General features: G+C 49.6%; 1 protein-coding gene across 1 annotated transcript in view; it reads right to left on the reverse strand.

The window, feature by feature from the left end:
* ABCC1 (ATP binding cassette subfamily C member 1) overlaps positions 1-19,406 on the reverse strand; it is a 134,117-nt gene that overhangs the window by 79,889 nt on the left and 34,822 nt on the right. Inside the window, 4 exon segments of the mRNA NM_001002971.1 lie at positions 6,302-6,427; positions 7,558-7,695; positions 12,190-12,315; positions 14,948-15,124. Of these exon segments, the coding sequence (NP_001002971.1) occupies positions 6,302-6,427; positions 7,558-7,695; positions 12,190-12,315; positions 14,948-15,124 (567 nt within the window).

Genomic DNA, 19,406 nt, shown 5'->3' on the forward strand with positions numbered 1-19,406 from the left:
CCCTGTCTGACATCGAAGGCCTGATATGATCATTGACAACTTGAATTCTCAAGCAGTCAAGAACTGATCCTTCAAGAACAAGGAAAAGAAAGGGAACGGGTGAGGGATGAGAATCCAGATGGCGTTCCACTCGACCGCAACCAAGCAGAATGTTCTCCCATAATTCACCAACGGCAGAGCTTCCAGCTTGGGGCTTCCTGGCCACTGAGGCAAGCAGAGTGACTCCTATCCCAGGAGGGAGGAGACTTATTAGTGGGTCCCTCATTCATTCAGAAAGGAAAGTAATTCAGACAAGCCCCAGATGAAGGCAGAGGGAGAAAAAAGCCTGGTCTATGCGATGTACAGAGAAGGCTGCATGCTTTGGCATCTCTACCTGGCACTGGCCGGTCTGGCCAGAAACCAAGTGGCTTAAACCAATTTAGTGCAACAGCCCCAGGCACTGGTTCTTTGAGAACTGGTCATTCATTAGCTCACACCAGGCAGTTTGGGGACCTCATCTGGGTCTCTCAACACTCTAGCCTTTTCGCTACAAATTCTCTGGGTCCCCACACAGCTGTCCTGGTTTTGATTCTGTTTTGTTTCCTGTCAGTCACTCCCATTCTCCCACTGCCTTCATGCCCAGCAGGAAGGGGTGCCTGCCACAGCAGTACAGCTTAGAGCAGGGGTGCTCGGACGTGGCCCCCATCACTGGCATCCATGGTGCCTGGGGATCTGCTAAAAATGCAAATGCTTACGTCCCACCACAGCTGAGGGACTCAGACTCAGGACGGGGGGGTTGGGGAGGGTGCTCAGCATTCAGAGTTTAACCAGGCCTCCCAGGGGATGCACACTCAGGTGTGCTAACCCAGGAGAAGGGCTTTTGGTCCAGTCTTGTGAACTCAAGCAAGGCACTCCAACACTCAGGCCCTCGGTACTCACATCTGTACGAGGAGAGACTCAAAGTCCTGCCTCACTATGATGCTTTGAAAAGGACCACGTTAAAAACAACAACACAGAGGGTCACTGTCCAGCTCAGCCTCCTTCCCGACCCATCTGCGGGGCTGTAACGACTATAAGGGCCACCAGCCTCTCTGTGTCCCATGCACCCTTCTCCTTTCAGCCAGAGGGATCCTCCAAAACACCTACAACCTGAGCATGTCACTCCCCATGCTGAGAATCTTCCATCAGGTCAAAAACCCCAAGTCCTTTCAGTGACACACAATTCTACTCTTGATTTTGCGCACTTGGTTCCCTGGCCCCTCCAAACTGGCCAAACTGACCAAGCAGCTCCCAAACACCCACAAGTTCCTTTATATGGTTGGGTCTTCGCACATGTTCCTTCCTCTGCTGGGAGCACCTTCCTGGGCTTTGGCCTGGCCAACACTTCTCGTTTCTTGGACGCAGGCATCTCTTCCCCTGGATGCTGGCCCTGGAACCCAGGCTGAGTTAGGAACCTCTCCTGAGGCCCCTCAGAGCCCGCTGTCCCTCGTAGTTAGTTTATTTGCCCACCACCCTCTCCTGGATGGTCAAGTTTGTTCATTTCGGTACTCTGAGTCTGGTTGAGCACCACCCCCTGCCCTGCACAATACCGACTCCCTAATGACCCACAGCATGAAGAAGAAAATCCTTTAAAAAAAATGGGTTTATTAGGCTTTCATAAGCAGTCCAAGCTCCATGGCTGCCTCTGGGGTGTGTGGGGTAGAGACGGACCATGAGGGACAGGAGAGAACTTTCTGGGCTCCTGGTAATGTTCTGCATCTTGATGGGGACTTGGGTTATACACTTGTCAGAACTCATCAGACAGTAATTTAAGATTCAGGAATTTCACTATGTGTATTTTTGCTTTAAAAAAAAAAAAAAAAAAGAACTGACAATGGATACAGAACTCTAATGGTTTGCACGGTGAAGTGCTTAGGTGAAGGATACTGAATATTTCAAAGTAAGTTTCAGATCCCCCAAAAATTTAGCCTGTTGTCTGGCTGGCCAGGTATGTGAGAAAGCAAGGTTAGCAAAGTGTTAACTGTAAATCAGACCGGGTTCTCACTGTGTAATTCTTCCAACTTTTCTGTGGGTTGGACACGTTCATGGCAAAATACTGGGGGGAAGGAAATATATTCCGTATTTACAGACAGGGCTAAAAATACCTCTTATGCCAAATGAGCTGAGCAATTTTCCTAAATGTGCTAAACCAATGCTTTTCAACCATGAACCCGTAGATCTTGTTAAAATGAGACTCTGACCCAGCAGAGCGCAGCTGGCGCAAGACTCTGATTTTCTAACAGCACCAGGGGAATGCCACTGCTGCTGCTGCTCCGAAAACCTCCACTTTGAGAAGTGGGGGGTCCACTCCCATGACCACGTTTGCCCTTGATGTGCAAATGGAAACACCCTCCTCCCTCCCACCCCATCATCTTCAACAGGAGCCTGGCTCTGGCCAGATGAAGGATCACAGGTTGGGGCCAGAAAGAACCCCCGGAGAGCGGAGAGCGTGGGAGGCTTGGTCAGCCGCTCCCAGATTCCAGGCAGCCCAGGGCCTGGGGGGACAGAGGGGAGCAGCCCTACCAGAAGCCAGGGCCAGAACAGATGGCTGAGTCATGCAAAGGGCACAGGGCCAGCTGGGGAGGATGCTGGCTTCGGTGACTCAGCAGAGGAGGGCCCGGCGCTGCCAGTTCCCCCCCAGACCCCGCCTGACCCCGGCCACCCGAGGGCATAGCTGACCGCTTCCTCTGAGGACAAGCAACATGTGACCGCGGCTCTGACATCAGGAGAGCAGCTCGGGCCAGACTCTCCGCATCTCTTGGGCTCCGGTGTGATGCAAGCCCTGGGGATGACAGGGAGGCAGGCAGTGGAAGGCACCTGACGGTGTCCTCCTCTCCTGATCACAGGCCCTGGATCCCAGCGGGAAGGCGGCGTGGCAAGCATCAAATGGAGCCTCCACGTGTTTTCAAGAAGGGGGCACTGAGGTCCTGGAAGGGGGAAGGACTTGTCTGAGGCCACAAATCTAAGTCACAGACCCTACTACTCAGCCTTCCCAGGCTTCATCTCAACTGTAGTTATGCTCCAGTTTCATTTTGTCTGCTCGCCCATTTGATGGCTGTCCCCCGTGAGGCCACAAGCTTCCTGAGGGTCCCTCGTGGACTGCACTATCCAAAGACGGCCAGACATCATCTGCCACACTACAAGCTCTTCTTAGGATGAGACCTGACCACTCCTTCATCTAGAGGTGGAGGCTGTGTCCCCACCCCCTTGAACCCAGGCCGACTTTTGAGACCTGCCTCCAAGAGTGTGGCTGCAGATATCTGGGACTGGGTCATAAGAGGTGACACAGCTTCCACCTCACACTGTCTCTCTAGGAACACTCATTCTCAGACACGAGCTGCCACACTGTGAGGCCATCCTGGCCACCCTGAAGTGGACTGTCAAGCCCCGGTGAGGCTCGGGCAAGGGGTGAGCACTTAGCAGCAGATACATGAGTGAGGACGGCTCCTGTTGGAGAGACCCCAAGGGGGGAGTGCCCAGTTGAGCCAGGCAACACCCAGGACTGTGAAGCAGAATAATAAACTCCTATTGTTTTATGGGACCAAATTCAGGGTGGTTTGTTGCAGAGTATGTAAGGCACGAACCGCATCAATTTCACATGTCCTCAGAACCACTGAGGCACAGGATACAACAGATGCTTTATAAATGTCTGTTACAGGGACAGAGGGAGGGGCGTCTGGGTGGCTCAGTGGTTGAGCATCTGTCTTTGGCCCAGGGAGTGATCCCAGGGTCCTGGGATCGAGGCCTGCATCGGGCTCCCTGAGGGGAGCCTGCTTCTCCCTCTGCTTGTGTCTCTGCCTCTCTCTGTGTCTCTCATGAATAAATACAATATTTAAAAATAAAAAAATAAAGGGACAGAGGGAGCCCACAGTCTACCCGACTCCAACATGAGGCTCCTCTTCCATGACACCACGTTGCCTCCACCATCAGATTTAAGGTGTAAGTTAGGGTCTAACAGTCCAATCATCTTCCCTAAGCTTAGATTACCAATTAAAAAAGAATGCTAGGGACAACAGTCAGGGTGTCCCAGGCCACTGCAGCCCCCGTGGGAGGCAGAGAAGGCTCCAGGCCCAGGCTGCTGGAGACGTTAGAAAACACAACAGGAGGAAGAAGTCAGCTCTATGAGCCACCCCGATGTACAGGCAACCAGGAAAGAAGCAAGAGAAATTTAATCCAAATCCCCAAAGGGAACCAGAAATCAGAACTTCCCTCCCCCCACAAAGTGTCTGAGACAGGCCCCTGTGGACAGCTGCTTTTCAGGTCCTACAGGGAGCCTGCAGAGCCAGGTGAGCTCCAGGTCACCCTGCCAGCTTCTCCCAGGCTCAGTTTACCCTCAGAGCCACCCCGGGTCTGCAGCCCCCCGGACGGGTTAAGACTTGTTCATTGTTCTTTCCAGCTCCACAGCAGAGCCCGACATGCAATAAAGGTTTCCTGATGGGGACACACCCCTGCCAAACACCCACACCCACGTACACAAACACTGATGAACAGGAGACCCAACAGCCATAGACACCTGAGCCCTTCCTTTGTGCCAGGCATGAGCTGGGATCCAAGGGGTACGGGTACCCTGGGCATGGTCACTGCCCTTGTGAACTTTATACACACGCGAAAACACACACGTGTATAAGAATACCCTAACACACACATGCATGCTCACAGACACATTTTCATGCGAACACATGAACATAAATATATGCACAAGCACACATAAACATGCACACACGCCTATGGGTAGAAACACATACATGCATGCACACGCACATACACACACACACTTTGCAAATTTCTCCAACACCGTTCCACTTTGAGCAGGGAAGTCCAAGAACGGGGCCTTTCCAAACACGCTCCAGGACATGGGTTTCTACCAAACATATTGCAAGCATCAACCTTCCCCAAGCCGACCCCACAGATGCCTTCACCACCCATAACTGTAGCCTCAGCCTCTTGCTGAGGGCCAGGCCAAACCCAATAGAACCACAGCAGCTGAAAACTGCTCTTGCTGCAATTTCACCAGTATACAGCTGACTAACCACGAACAAAGCATCAAATAAATGCTCCAAAGGCTCTCCCCTCCCTCTCCGAATAAAATCCAATGGACCACACAACTACAGGCAATTGTCCCTACCTCTGAGATGCCAGGTATTAGCCGTCTCTGGCCTTCCACTGCTCCAGCCACACTGGCCTTTCCTGCTGCTCCCTTGACATTTCATGGCAGCTCCCGCCCCAGGACCTTTGCACTTGACACCCTTCTACATGGACCATTCTTCTTCTTGGTATTTGCTCAACTAATTTCCTGGCTCCTATCATGTTGAAACTGCCCATGACCCTCAACCAACATGTCCATTTCCTTTCCATGCTTTCTTCTCCTCAGGATTTACTGTCACCTAACTGATAATATTTGGCTCCTGGGTTACTGTCTGTTCCTCCCTGCCCCCATGACAACTTAGGCTTCAGGCAGGCAAGAACTCTGCTTTATTTACTGCCACACCCCTGTGCCCAGATTGGGGCCTGGCACATGCTGTGGATGGAAGGAGAGAGGGAAGGAGGGAGAGAAGAAGAAAGGGAAGGAAGAAGGAAGACAGGGAAACAGGGCAGAGGAACAGAGGCAGCTGCAGTAAAGGACTATGTTCCCTTTCATTTCACCAGCAGGAAGACTGGCCGTATCTCCATCCACCCACTCATCTGCTGGTGACACAGGATTTCTGTGTCCCTCAAACTGATAGAATGAACCAAGGGTCTCAAATGGAAATCCCTCAGGGGCCAGGCCCAAACTGTAAAAGAAGGAACCAAGACTATATAATGCAAAAGAGAGTAATGGGGATTGCGGTAATGTAGGGCCACACACCACAGCTGAGGTCAACTGCTGCCTGCCATGTGGGACAGTGGTCCTAATACTGCCAGAACTTCTCGTTTTTCTAGAAAACCTCCACAGTTAGAATTTATGGGAAACTTCCTAACTTTTAAATGTTCGCTCACATTTCCTAAAATCACTATGGCAACCAAATGAGAAAACCTATAGGCCTGTAAGACACAACACTTTACAACTATGCATCAGAGTCCCTTCTTAAGCCCCCGTAGCCACATGTAGGCCTCTATGTTTCCATCTGCAGAGTGGGCACGATGATATTACCTCTCTCTGGGCTTTTGGGGAAGATGGAATGAGATGCCAAATGGACAATATTGGCACAGAACAGACGTCTAATCAATGTTACCTGGCATGGTGCAGTATTTTTCTCACACACACACACACACACACACACACACAATCTCTGATCACACTTACGAGGTCATGGATGGTTTCAGAGAACAGGGGCGGTCGGTCTGAGAAGCAGGACAACACGAGCTGAATCAGCACGAGGGAAAAGTAAATGTAGAAAGTGACATCACGAAACACGTCGATTTCAGCATCCTAAATGGGAGCCATGGAAGGAGGAAGAGAAGATCATTTTCTGGAGAGGCCAGGGGAGCAGGGTGCAGACCCAGGAACAAGCTCCCCTGCCCTGAGCCACCTGCCCTAACAGAAGGGAGGCGGTTACACGACAGTGTGGCTCCCGATGCCCTGGTGAGGGCGTCCGATGTGCTGAAGGGAGGCTCAGGCGTGGCTCTGCTCGTACTGGTGGCGGGATTTTGCCAATTCATTCAACCTTCCTGCGCTTCGGTTTTGCCATCTATAAAGGGACCAGCGGTTCTCAATCAAGGGAATTATGCCTCCGAGGGAACATCTGGTAGTATCTAGAGCCACTTCTGTTTACTGTAATGTGGGCACTGCTACTGGCACCCAGTGTGGGGAGGCCAGGATGCCCTCCAAACATCCTACAAAGGTCAGGACAGCCCCTTACAACAAAGACGTCTCACCCCAAAATGTTAGTGCTGAGGCTCACAACCCTGTCAGGGCAATTGTGAGTAGTGGATAAGATTATTCATAAAAAAAAAAAAAAAAAAAACTTAGTCCCTGCCTGGTACCTTGGAAACAGGACCTCAATACATGTCAGCTGCCCTCAGTACTAAAGACCATCTACACCAAACACTACAGGTGATCGATCAATGTGCAGTTACTGACTAGCTTGAAGATGGCAGGGGACGGCAAGTTAGCATCTGAAAAAGCACACTCTTCCCATTTCCTGGGAGCAGCATAGGCAGCCAACGTGAACCACTTCTTGGCTGGAGTGGTGGCTGATGGCACTGAAGTAATAGGAGGGCAGGTACTGGGCCCCCAGAGGCCCAATATCCAGAGCTGACTTGCCCTGCTCTTTAACTGCTGACAGATGCTCAGAGGGTGGTGTGCATTTATTTGCCTGTGGCTCTGACCCCTGGAGAACCCACATGGGCCCCTGAAGCTACACAAGTGGGGCCCCAAAGAAAGAAAGTTCTGGAACAAAGGCTGGAAGAGCTAGGGAAATCCCTGTGGAAGAAACTGGGTCCATGTAGTACCCATCCCCTGGTTCCCGTGGGAACACATGCTTTCCACCTAAGCTGGAAGGAGCAAGCATCCCTCCCAAGGGCCGCTGCAGGAAGATGTGGGAAAAGGCCACCACTTACCTCTTTTAAGGCAGTCATGATTTTGGATCTCAAGATGGCAAGGGCACACAGTAGGGCTATAAGCCAGAAAGTGAGCATGATCCCCGAGGACTGGACTCCCTTCCTTCTCTCGAGCTGAATTAAAAAGGTAGCAAGCAGCTGCAAGAGAGAAGCACACGACAGGAGTTGTCAGAAGTCCAGGCCCCAAACCCCCACAGTCTTGGCACGTATTAGGCCTGGAGCAGGGCTGCCCTCAGCTCAGTGGTACAAAAAACACAGTCTGGGGAGGACACGTGGCTCCACTACCAGCTCTGCTCTTGCCTTGCTGGTGACCCCGGGAGAGTCACTGAACTCCTCTGAGCCTCCGCTGCCTCGTCTGCAAAAAGAGAAAGGACAACAGCACCTAACGTGAAAGTGGTGGGAATTTACGGAGGCCATGTACAGATCTGGGATAGGATGGCGAGGTCAGGGAGGAAGTTCAGTTTACAATAGGGGGAGGCACACATTTTCCTGAATGAATGGGCATGGCTGAGTGCCAATAAAACTTTATTTACAAAAATGAGCCATGGGCCGACCCTTCAGTTACAGGTCATCCCAGCCCTGACAGAGACTAATTATTCTTTGGGAAACAGAAGGAAATGAAGGAAGTTACATCACCTGCCTACATTTATACAACTCGTCTGTGGGAACTTCATCAGCATGATGGTGGACAGGGGAGCCTGCGATTTTATTTCATTCCTGATACCTGGGACTAGTAGGCCATTTCGCACATGATTTAATGATCAGGGAGAGAAAATCCGTGGTAAGACGGCTTTTTCCCGAAAGAAGGAGAAATGGCCATGGCCATTCCCCAAACAAGCAGACTTGGCCTCCAGAGGTGCATCCCCAAAGCCAGTCATGAGCCAGACTTCTGAGGAGTGACCCCATGGCACCTGCCCTTACTCCCCAGAAGCACAGCCACCGATCATTCATCTTCCTGGGGGGTGCCCTCATCTCCCTCACTCCCCACATTTAATATATCAGCAACCCAAACCGGCTCTGCCACCAAGGCCAATGCTCTGTTCATCCACTGCTCATCCTGGACCTGCCCCCTCCCCTTGCTCTGGGTGACCCCATGGGCCCTCCACTGGTCTCCCCGCTTCCCCACCTGCCCCAATAATCCAATCCATTTCCCCATTCAGAGGCCACAATTGGCTTTTGAACACACAGAGCCAGGCAAGCCACACCCCTGCTCCAAAAGTCTCCTTTGAGGACTGGGGGGTTTAACCTGGGGTCCAAGGACCAGGCTGTGGCCAGAACCCAGAGGTCCATGAACTTGGATGGGAAAACAATCACAGCTTTGCTTTATCTCATCAGCACCACCAGTCAGAAGTGAGGGCGATACACCGCAGAGCATTAGCAGTCCCTGGGACTCTGTCGCCATTAGAAACTGTATCTGAAAATACATGGGGGACGAGGTCTCCTGCGCTCACGTACAGCCATCGCTGCTTGGAAATGAAGGAGGGATCCCAGATGCTGGGAGATCCTGATGTGGAACGCACGTATATTTTTTACTTTGTTTTTTAATCTTTTGCTGTTTTTAAGCATGCTTGGTTTCCCAAACCAAGTGCCCTGCAACTGAACAATGGATAAACAATGTGTGCTGAAACCAGGCCACCAAATACACCCAGAAAAACTAAAAAACAAACATCTCTGGACACACACAACACAGCTGGCCTGCAGGTCTGAGAAGTCAGCCTCAAATGGCCAGACAGCACAGTGCCATTCACATGACATTCTGGAAAAGGCCAGGTGATAGGGAACGTTTTGGGGCAATGGGGCTGTTCCAGGCCTCAATGTGGAGCTGGTAGTTGCATGACACTGTAGGTTTATCAAAACTCATGAACTTGTATTTTTCTTAAAAAAGTGAATTTTAGGGGCACCTGGGCTCAGTGGTTGAGCATCTGCCTTTGGCTCAGGTTGTGATCCCAGGGCCATGGGATCAAGTCCCACATCGAGCTCCCCGCAGGGAGCCTGCTTCTCCCTCTGCCTATGTCTCTGCCTCTCTGTGTGTGTGTCTCATGAATAAATAAATAAATAATGTAAAAAAAAAAGTGAATTTTACTATATTTAAATTAAACCTCAAGTAAAAACAAAAACACGATCACAAAATCTTCACATATATACGTGTGTGTAGGATTGGTTTCCTTTGTGATACTACATTTTTTTAATTTTTTTAAGACTTATTTTATTTATTCACGAGAGACAGAGAGAGAGGCAGAGGGAGAAGCAGGATCCCTGCGGGGAGCCCGATGCAGGACTTGATCCCAGGACCCCGGGATCCCTACCTGAGCCAAAGGCAGATGCTCCACCGCTGAGCCACCCGGGCATCCCTCCCTGATCCTGCGTATTTATATTAGGAACGTTATCCTCAGACCTGACTGGCAAAGGAGAAAGGGGCCCATGGCACAAGAAAGTTGGAGAACCAAAGTTTGGGAATGCAGAACCAAACAAACAAACAAAAAAACCCACTTCCCCTGAAACTCAAGGTCCTATGGAGTCAGCCCTCTGCCCTTCTTGCCATCCCTGCTGCCCTCCACTCCTTACTCCCTCTCCCTCAGCCACACAGGTCAACTCCCCCATTTCTCCCTCTGACGCCCAGGACTTTTGCACACCCTAGTCTATTCTCTCCAACTAGACAGTCCCCTGCCCTCAGCCTCCTCAACTTTTTAACTTCCTGCTCATTGTTTCAGCTCGGGCTCTACCACTCCTGGCTCCTTAGCCCCCCAGGCCAAACACGTCCACCAAACTTCACCCTTACAGCACACTGCACAAGAGCAAACTGTGCCCTTTTGGGGGAAGTTGTTCATTGAGTGTTTGCACAACTGCACATATGCTCCACAAGGACAGGAACTGTGTCTGTCTTGTTTCCAATCCCCGCCACACAGTAAGGATAAAAATCTATCTGCTGACTGCTTTCACCCCGTATTCCTAGTGCCATCTCCTCCTGCCCCCAGGGGTGTAGACGGAATGTCACTGTCACAGGAACAGCAGGGTGGATCCTTTCCTCTGTCACGGAGCCTACAGGGCAAGGGAGACACTGAAGATCTCCTAGGCCACCTCTCAGCCAGCTCAGAGTCTCAGAAGGCGTAAGGCCCAGTGACCCTCAGCCCCTCACACCTGTGTCCCCAACATCACAGACACACTCATGAATGAAGAATCAAAAGACCAGGAAGAAGGAAGGTAAGGGGGGTATGAGCCACTCCAGACAACACTAGTCTCCCTTTTACACCTTCTTGCCCAGACGTACAGTCTAAGACCTTCAGGCCAACAAGACCAAGCTCTTCCTTTACCAATTCCCTTGACACACTTATGGGGTGCTTACTACATGCTAAGGCGTGGGGCCCGGCTATGGAGACAGAGAGGTGAGCAAGCCCCCGGGGAGAGCCACGTATTGGCAAAGAAGCCCACAAACAGTGGGGCAGACACCTGGGTGTGAGGCTGGCTCTCCCACTTACTGGCTGTGTGACCCTGAGTCAGTTCCTTTACTTCTCTGTGCCTCAACTTGCTTATCCATAAACACAGGAATAAAGAGCACAAATCCTTTAATGAGTCCACATGTAAAGAGATTGGGGCTGTTAGTAAGTGCAATAAAGATTCACGAGCCTCCGCAATCTGGCTCAGACTTGCCTTGCCTTTCCCATCTTCTGCCAACTGCTGCTCTGTACCCCCTGAAGCCCCACTCCGCAGTCCTCCTTCATGGATGGCTTCTACTCCTTCACCCCCAGCCTCTAACCCCTCCTTGGACTCACTGTTCTCCCCACTTACAACATCCTACCCCGAACCTGCTTCCCTGCTCACTCTCAAACACTCGAGGGCTATGCTTGCTGAGAACTTTCCAGGCTTCTCCAAGGACCGAGGTATGGCATGCATACGCAGGAACGGCCCTTCATTCAGAGTACAACAACGTGGCATGTGGGCGCCAAACCACAGCCTCCACAGTGACCACCCCCTCACTCAGCTAGGTATTTGCTGCATGACCCTGAGGACATTTAATGTCCCTGAGTCTTAGTGTCCTCCCCTGCCAAATGGGGACAAGGCTGCTCTGAGAATAGATGAATTCTAATCTCTCATTTCAAGACATATAAACCCCCAACAACAGCACCAGGCACACATTAAGTACTTAAAACCTGGCAGCTGTAATAAAGCAGTTGCCCTGGGTGAGTGTCCCACACAATAATGGGCCCCCGTGGGGCAGGGTGGTTTCCCATTCAGCTTGGCATCCCACCTCGTAAGCCAGAAGCTGAAAACTCAAGTGGCCGTTAGGTCACAGACAACTGGTATCAATGGCTGAGCTAGCCAGCACGAGAACGGAACACAGCAGACACGACAGGAGATGGCACCCGCCATTCAGCCTCAGTGGCAAGGAGGGTAACAAGGTGTGGTGGGGACTGTGGCAAAGTGCACGGCACAGGCCCCCCTTGAAAGGCTGCAGTCATCTCTCAGGTCCGGCTGATTGTTGTCCCAGGAGACGATGAGGCTGCTGTTGCCATCTCTGAATCGTTCATGAGAAACCCAATTTTTGGATTTTTCTTATGAGATCTTCTCATTTCTAGACGCTGACCAATGGTTTTAGCCTTGGTGGTACCTGGTGGACAGCTAGCTCCTACTTACCATAGTGATGCCCAAGAGGGTTGGGCTGACCAGAAACACCGGGGCCAGGATTTTGCCCCAACTTCTTTCCCAGAAAGAGTAGAAGAGGTCTGCCCAGCAGACGATCCATAGCACAAATCCCAAGGCCTGGAAGAGAAGAAGGACATACATGTCTTACAACAGGCGGCCTGGAACTTCGCCCAGCACCCCTGCAAAAAGCTCAGCCTTGGAGGGACCAGCCAACCCCGAAACCATCACTGTGGTCCTCAGATACAGCACACAGCCTCTGAGCACGGGCAAGTCCTAGGTAGGGCGAGCCAGCCTCCGGGCCATCACACGCTAGCCTGTAACCAGAGTACGATGCCCTCTGCACCCAGGGCATCGCCATTTGTCTGGTCGCTGTTCTTTCCATCACAGGAAAATTCAAGAGCTCAGTCTACAGCTCACCTCCATCTGCCACCCTGAACGCCTGCATAAGGCACCTCATGCTCTAAGCACTCATTCACCAACATTCACGGGGTGCCTGCTATGGGCCACATGTTTTTCAAAGTGCCAAGGATACAACACTGAACAAAACAGACAAAAGTCCCTGCCTTCATCACGGAGCTTCTAGTGGGGAAAAAAATGGGCCAAAACCAACCTGCAAAATGTAGGCTATGATGCCAGAGAGTGAGAACTGACATGAGGAAAAATGAAGCCGGCAACACAGGATGGTCAGGGAGGGCCCTTGCAATCAGGAGACATATAGGTAAAGAGCCAAATGTGGATATTTGAGGGAAATAACAATTCAGTTACAGGGAACAGCAAGTGCAAAGGCACTGAGGTAGGAACTGCGTGTGACAGGTTTATGGCTGCTGTGGAACGAGCAGTGAGTGTGGCAGATGGCTGCAGGGGAGCCTGGGCACTTGATCACGCTGGGCCACAGTGAGGATTTTATTCAACAAGAGGTTTTTTGAGCAAGGCGTTGTTCATTTCTTTGTAAAATCTGTTTTATATTTTAAAGGGAGATGTTGCTCCCCCCAAAAAAGCACAAAGTGCCCCCAAAGGTCTGAGAGGAAGACATTAGATCCACGTAGGAGAGGGAAATCGATAGCGTTTTGTGTGGTATGAACGAGACACGTTTGGATGAGGGTACTGTAGGCAAAGGGGCAGCTTCAGTAAAACCACTCAAGTTCTCTCGCTTTTAGGAAAATTAAGTCTTCAGAAACGTGGCTTTTAAAATGAAGTAAGACACTTGCTAAGTCGAGAAGAGGAAATGGAATAAAGAACGTGACCAGTACCTGCTCTTGACATGTCTTCCCTGAGACAGCCCTGTAATGGGGACAAACAGGCAACACTCCGACCACAGATCCAAATGAACCCCATCAATCCGGGGTGGATGAACACCACACGACCCTAGGTATAAGACCCCAGAGGGACACAACACCTCTTCCATGGCTTTCCAGCTGGACATGCATTACCAGCATCCTGAGGAAACATCACGCAGGCCCCCGCTGAGGAACTCCCTCTAACACAACTGGGCCACGCTCTTCCAATACGTCATTGTCATAAAGCAACAAAGGAAGGCAGGGTGTCCTTCCAGATGAAAGAAAACCAAAGAGACACCATGACTAAAAGTACTGCATGAGGGGCGCCTGGGTGGCTGAGTTGGTCAAGCATCTGACTCTTGGTTTCAGCTCAGGTCATGATCTCGAGGTGGTGAGATCGAGCCCCACATCGGGTTCTGCACTCAGGGGTGAAGTCCGCCTCAGATTCTCTCTCTCCGTCCCGTTCATGCTCATGAATGAATGAATGGATGAATGAATGAATAAAATCCTTTTTTTTAAAGATTTTATTTATTTATTCATGAGACACAGAGAAAGAGGGAGAGAGAGACAGGCAGAGGGAGAAGCAGGCTCCCTGCAGGGAGCCCAATATGGGACTCGATCCCAGGACCTCAGGATCACGATCTGAGCTGCAGGCAGACGCTCAACCGCTGAGCCGCCCAGCTGCCCCAAGACTGGTTCTTGGATGGGGCTGGGGGTGTGGTGCTAGACAGGGCTGTGTAGGACAAGTGACAAAAGCAGAATTCAGACAGAAGATTTTTTTTTAAAGTATTGTGTTCATGTTAAATTGCCTGAATTTAGTAACTATACTGTCGTTACATAAGAGAATGCCCTGTTTTGAGAAAAGACACACCATAAGAATCAACTAGTAAACAGCACAGATGCTATCGATTCTCAAATGACTCCGAAAAAAATAAATGACCTGTGTAACTGGAGAGACAAAGAGCAAATCATAAAACAAGTGTGGCAACATGTTAAAACCTGTTGACTGTAACGGGGATCCAGGGTCAGCGGGGTGGGGTCGGGTGGGGTGGGGGGGAGTTCCTGGGATCCTTCCTGCCACCCTTCTGCAGCATGAAATTACTTCAAGGTAAAGACTATTGGGAGGGGACGGGAGGGGAGGGCAGATAAAGAAATCCCCGGGTCAGGTATGAAGACCTCCTAATTGTCTCCTGATCATCTCGTAGGGGAGAGCTTATCATGCTCACTGTACTGATGGGGGAGCAGGGGCTCAGGCAGGTCAAAAACTGTGCTCAAGGTCACACAGCTGGTAAGAAGCAGAGCCCACCTGTGCACCCAAGTCTGAACCCAAAGCCTCAGCCTTTGCCCACCACCTTCTAGAAGAAGGAACCCACTTAAGCAGAAGAAACGTGTCTGTCTTCACCAACCACCACTCCCCAACCCAAGCACACCCCACCCCACCTGCCACCTCGATGAAACCCCAAGGGACTTACAGTTTTGGTTTTATTGAGATATGTCATCTGAATGTAGCCTCGGTCATGGCGCGAGAGATAGAGGAAGTAGAAGGGGAAGCAGAGCCAGAGGTAACAACAAGGCACCCACACGAGGACCGTGTTCTGAAAGCACTTGGTGAAGTCGGGGTTGCTGGTGTTCCACGAGACATCCCACTCCTGCGGACAAAAACATAGGATCAGGATCCACGGGCCGTGGGAGAGGGGGGCCCAAAGGTCAAAACTCGACACGATGGAGCGCAAGAAAACACATGAGACCCTACCCTGAGGCCCTCTTGGGCACAACGTGCCACCTGGAAAGATCAGGAGCCAGAAAGACCATGAGACAAAAAATAAGGCATAAAGGCAGGTCTTGCCTCACAGAACCAGTAAGGCCTGGGACCTGCGGCAAGTCCCGCCATCATGAAGAAGCTAGAGCCTGTCACTGAAGAAACCCAGAAGGGTATTCCCCTGTCAACTGAAGAGTCCTTGAGTCATTATGAATCACCCTACCTTACCATCTCATCAACTGAGGACTTCAGAAAGTCTTCTTCTTGATCCCCATCACCACCATCGGTGCCACCAACATCACCATCATCATGACCACAGCCACCATCGGCAGCGCCACCACCACCATCATCATCATCATCATCACTGCCACCACCACCATTAGCAGCATCAGCATCATGGATGACGCCCAAGTTGTAATCTAAGTGCTAGGTTCTATTCTAAATGCTTTATATGCGGTTATCTCCCTTAATTCTTTGAGGACTCTGTCATTCTTTTTTCAGAAGGGCGAGCCAGGACACGGACAGGTTTGGTGATATGTGCCAGTACCGCACAGTAGGCAAGATCTGGAGCCCAATTCAAACCCAGCCAATTTGGTTCTGAAGTCCCTGCACTGAACCACTAAGTTATCCAGTCTCGGAAACAAGTTTAATTGCTTTTCTTTTTTTAGGAACCCACATGTGTTTCATTAGAAACGTGCCAAACAGGGGCACCTGGATGGCTCAGTGGTTGAGCATCTGCCTTCGGCTCCAGGGGGTGATCCAAGGGTCCTGGAATCGAGTCCCACGCTGGGCTCCCCACAGGGAGCCTACTTCTCCCTCTGCCTGTGTCTCTGCCTCTCTCTGTGGGAGGGAGGGAGGAAGGAAGGAGCCAAATAGATAAGCAGACACATAATAAATGGATCAAGTATATGGGCCCAAGAATAAACTTCATCTGTCAGTTAGGACTTCTGTAAATGGAGAATTTAATTCAAGTCCTGATTTGACCACTGACAGTTACACAACTTTGGGAAAAGTTATTACCCTACCTTGGGGTTTTCACTTCCTATTTCTACCATGAGTAGGTCAGGTAACATCAGAGATCTGACACTGGTGGCCCCCAGGCCAATTTGGCCCACGGTTTGTTGTTACTGCTGTTGTTTTAGCATGCTTTTTAAAGAGTCTTAGGTTAGATGCCAACTTTTAAAATCAGAAAATTTCATGTAAACATTTAGATCTGGCTCCACTTAGAAAATGAGAAAAATCTGGCAGCACCGGGCCCAAATTCCTGCTTCACAACCATCAGCAGGAGAGCTGGGGAGCAGCCCTTCTTAGGATGAGGTCCGGGTGTTCCAGCTGCCTCGAGGACCCAGGCCCCATGCAGCCTACTTCCCTCCTAGAATTTTCTCCCCGCCACCAGACAAAGCACACTCCAGAAAGCTCCAGGTAGCTCTGATCCCTACAGACTCCCCACAATCAGGTAAGCAGGACCACCAAGGAACTCAGAAACTTAGGGCTCTATAACAAGCTTTCAAGCCACATAGGAGGACATGAAAGAAGGTAATGGGAACAAAAAGATCATTTCACTTAAAACACACATTTCATCAAAATACATGCTCCAAGCTTCTCAGAAAAGACACCTCATTATGAACAACAACACTGAGCATAGTTAACGCTCCTGAAATGCACACTTCAAAATGGTTATTAAGATGGTTAAAAAAAGAAAGGATTTGACATTAAGAAAGAGCGCAAGTGGGGCTCTGGTTATTAAGCAGGTACCTAAACTGGTTCTTCAGAGGTATAATTATTCTAGGATACGAACAGTTACTTCTCCAGAACCAAGAACAAGAAAATCATTGATAAATAAACTTTAAAAGGTCAACGCACACAAAGGGATTAGCTAGGAAACTTCTAGACACAAAGAAATCCTAAAAAAGGATAAAGGTCACGCCTCCGTGGACTTGGTATTTGGAAGACAGCCTTGTAAATGAGAATAAGAGTGGTTTAGATCAAAGACTGATTATTTTGACTGATTTCACATCACTTGTAATTCTTGAGGTGATGGTGGAAAACAGAATTAAACTGTTAGTTGGTTATTATACACAGAACCGTTTCTGAGCAGTTGCCAGAAAAAGCTCATTCCAAAAGAATTTGCCTTTCTTGTGAAAACAATGCTGGGCAATAATATATGCGGTTCTGTATAGCAGAAGCTGGTTCATGTATGAGACATTTCCATAACCTAATCCTTGCCCCAATTATTCCTTGTCTGGACTACTTCAATAATTCTCTAACCATTCTAACCACTCCCTGCTTCCAGTCCTCCTGGCCCCACTCAGTCGTCCCTACTACAGCCAGTTATCTTACCTACTCGGACATCCATACGTGTATCCGCAAGATACTTAATCTACCCACCCACTCACCCATCCATCCATCCACCCACCAATGCACCAACTCATCTATCCATCTACTCACTCCTTACCCATACATCCATGCATCTATCTATCCAGGCACCAACTCCCATCCATCTACCCACCCATGCACCAACTCACCCATCCATCTATCCATTAATCCACCCACCCTCTTCCCATGCATCTGTGCATCCATCCATCCATGTACCAACTCATTTATCTACCTATCTATCCATCTACCCACTCCCTCCCCATGCATCCATGCATCCATCTACCCACCCACACAACCAACTCATCACCCATCTACCCACTCCCTAGCCATGTGTCCATGCATACATGCATCCATCTACCCATCCACCCATGTACCAACTCATCCATCTACCCTCTCCTTAACATGCATGTACCTAGCCACCCATCCATCCATCTACCTGTCTATCCATCTACCCACTCTCTACAAATCCAACCATGCATGCATGCAGCCACCCACCCAACATCTACCAACCTATGCATCAACCATCCATACATCTACCCACTCATGCACCCAACCAACATTTCATCCATGTTTCTCTCTTTGTATTAATTTACTTTTTTAAAAGGTCATACATTTTATGTGTCAAAAATGTTTCAAACTATATAAAATGGCATACATATGGTGAAGAAGTAATCTCCCTCCCTGAACCTGCTGTCCCCTATCCCATCCCACAGGCAAAATTGCCCTTGCTAACATCTTGTGTATTCTTCCAAATATCTTCCAGATGAAGTGTATCGATTTCATTTCCCCAAAAAGTATAAAATATACTGTTCTGTATTCTTTTTTTTAAAGATTTTATTTATTTATTCATGAGAGACACCCAGAGAGAGAGGCAGAGACACAGGCAGAGGGAAAAGCAGTCCCCATGCAGGGAGCCCAATGTGGGACTCGATCCTGGGACTCGATCCAGGGTCCCCAGGATCAGGCCCTGGGCTGAAGGCGGCACTAAACCGCTGAGCCAGCCGGGCTGCCCTGTATTCTGTTTTTAGCCTAATATTAGCAACTGATTTTCTCAGTAACAGAGGTATGTTTTATTCTTAAGACCTTTCTTTTAAATAAAGGTAAAAGTAACATGCCATCTTTGCATCTCAGTCTCTAACCCTGTCTCTAGAAGCAACCATTATGGGTTTTTTGCATATCCTTCCAGAAAATATTTTATGTATGTGTGTGTATATGTGTGTGTGTATACACACACACACACACACACACACACAAATACATATTTTCTGTTATCAAATAGAAAGGAGCATCCACCTCTCACTGTTCTGTACCTTGCTTTTTCTCTTAAGTTTTTTTAGTTTTTTTAAATTTATTTATTTAATCTCTACACTGAACAGGGGGGCTTGAACTCACAACCCCTAGGATCAAGAGTCAAGAGTCAATGCTCTACGAATTAAACCAGCCAGGCGCCCAGCTTTTTCTCTTAAATAACAGGCCTTAAAGGTCATCCTGCACTGCAAAAGAAGTGTTTCCTCATTCTTTGTTCCAGGCACTTGGTATGGACTTGACTTTAACTGACGAGCCTCCTACCGACCGGGCATGGGCTACTCTAATAGACAAACAATGCGGCAGTAAATCGATAACCTGGGAAGTTCCTTGTTTCACATACACACAGGCATATATATATAAGATAACTTTCTAGAAGTGAATGTGTGGGGACAAAAGGTACATGCATCTAAAGTTAAGACAGACCGTGGCCTCCAAGGGGGTATCAATTTATAGTCCGCCGAACAAGGTATAACGGTGGCTACTTCCCA

The sequence above is a fragment of the Canis lupus genome, chromosome 6 (genome assembly GCF_011100685.1).
Source record: "Canis lupus familiaris isolate Mischka breed German Shepherd chromosome 6, alternate assembly UU_Cfam_GSD_1.0, whole genome shotgun sequence".
NCBI classification, from domain to species: domain Eukaryota; kingdom Metazoa; phylum Chordata; class Mammalia; order Carnivora; family Canidae; genus Canis; species Canis lupus.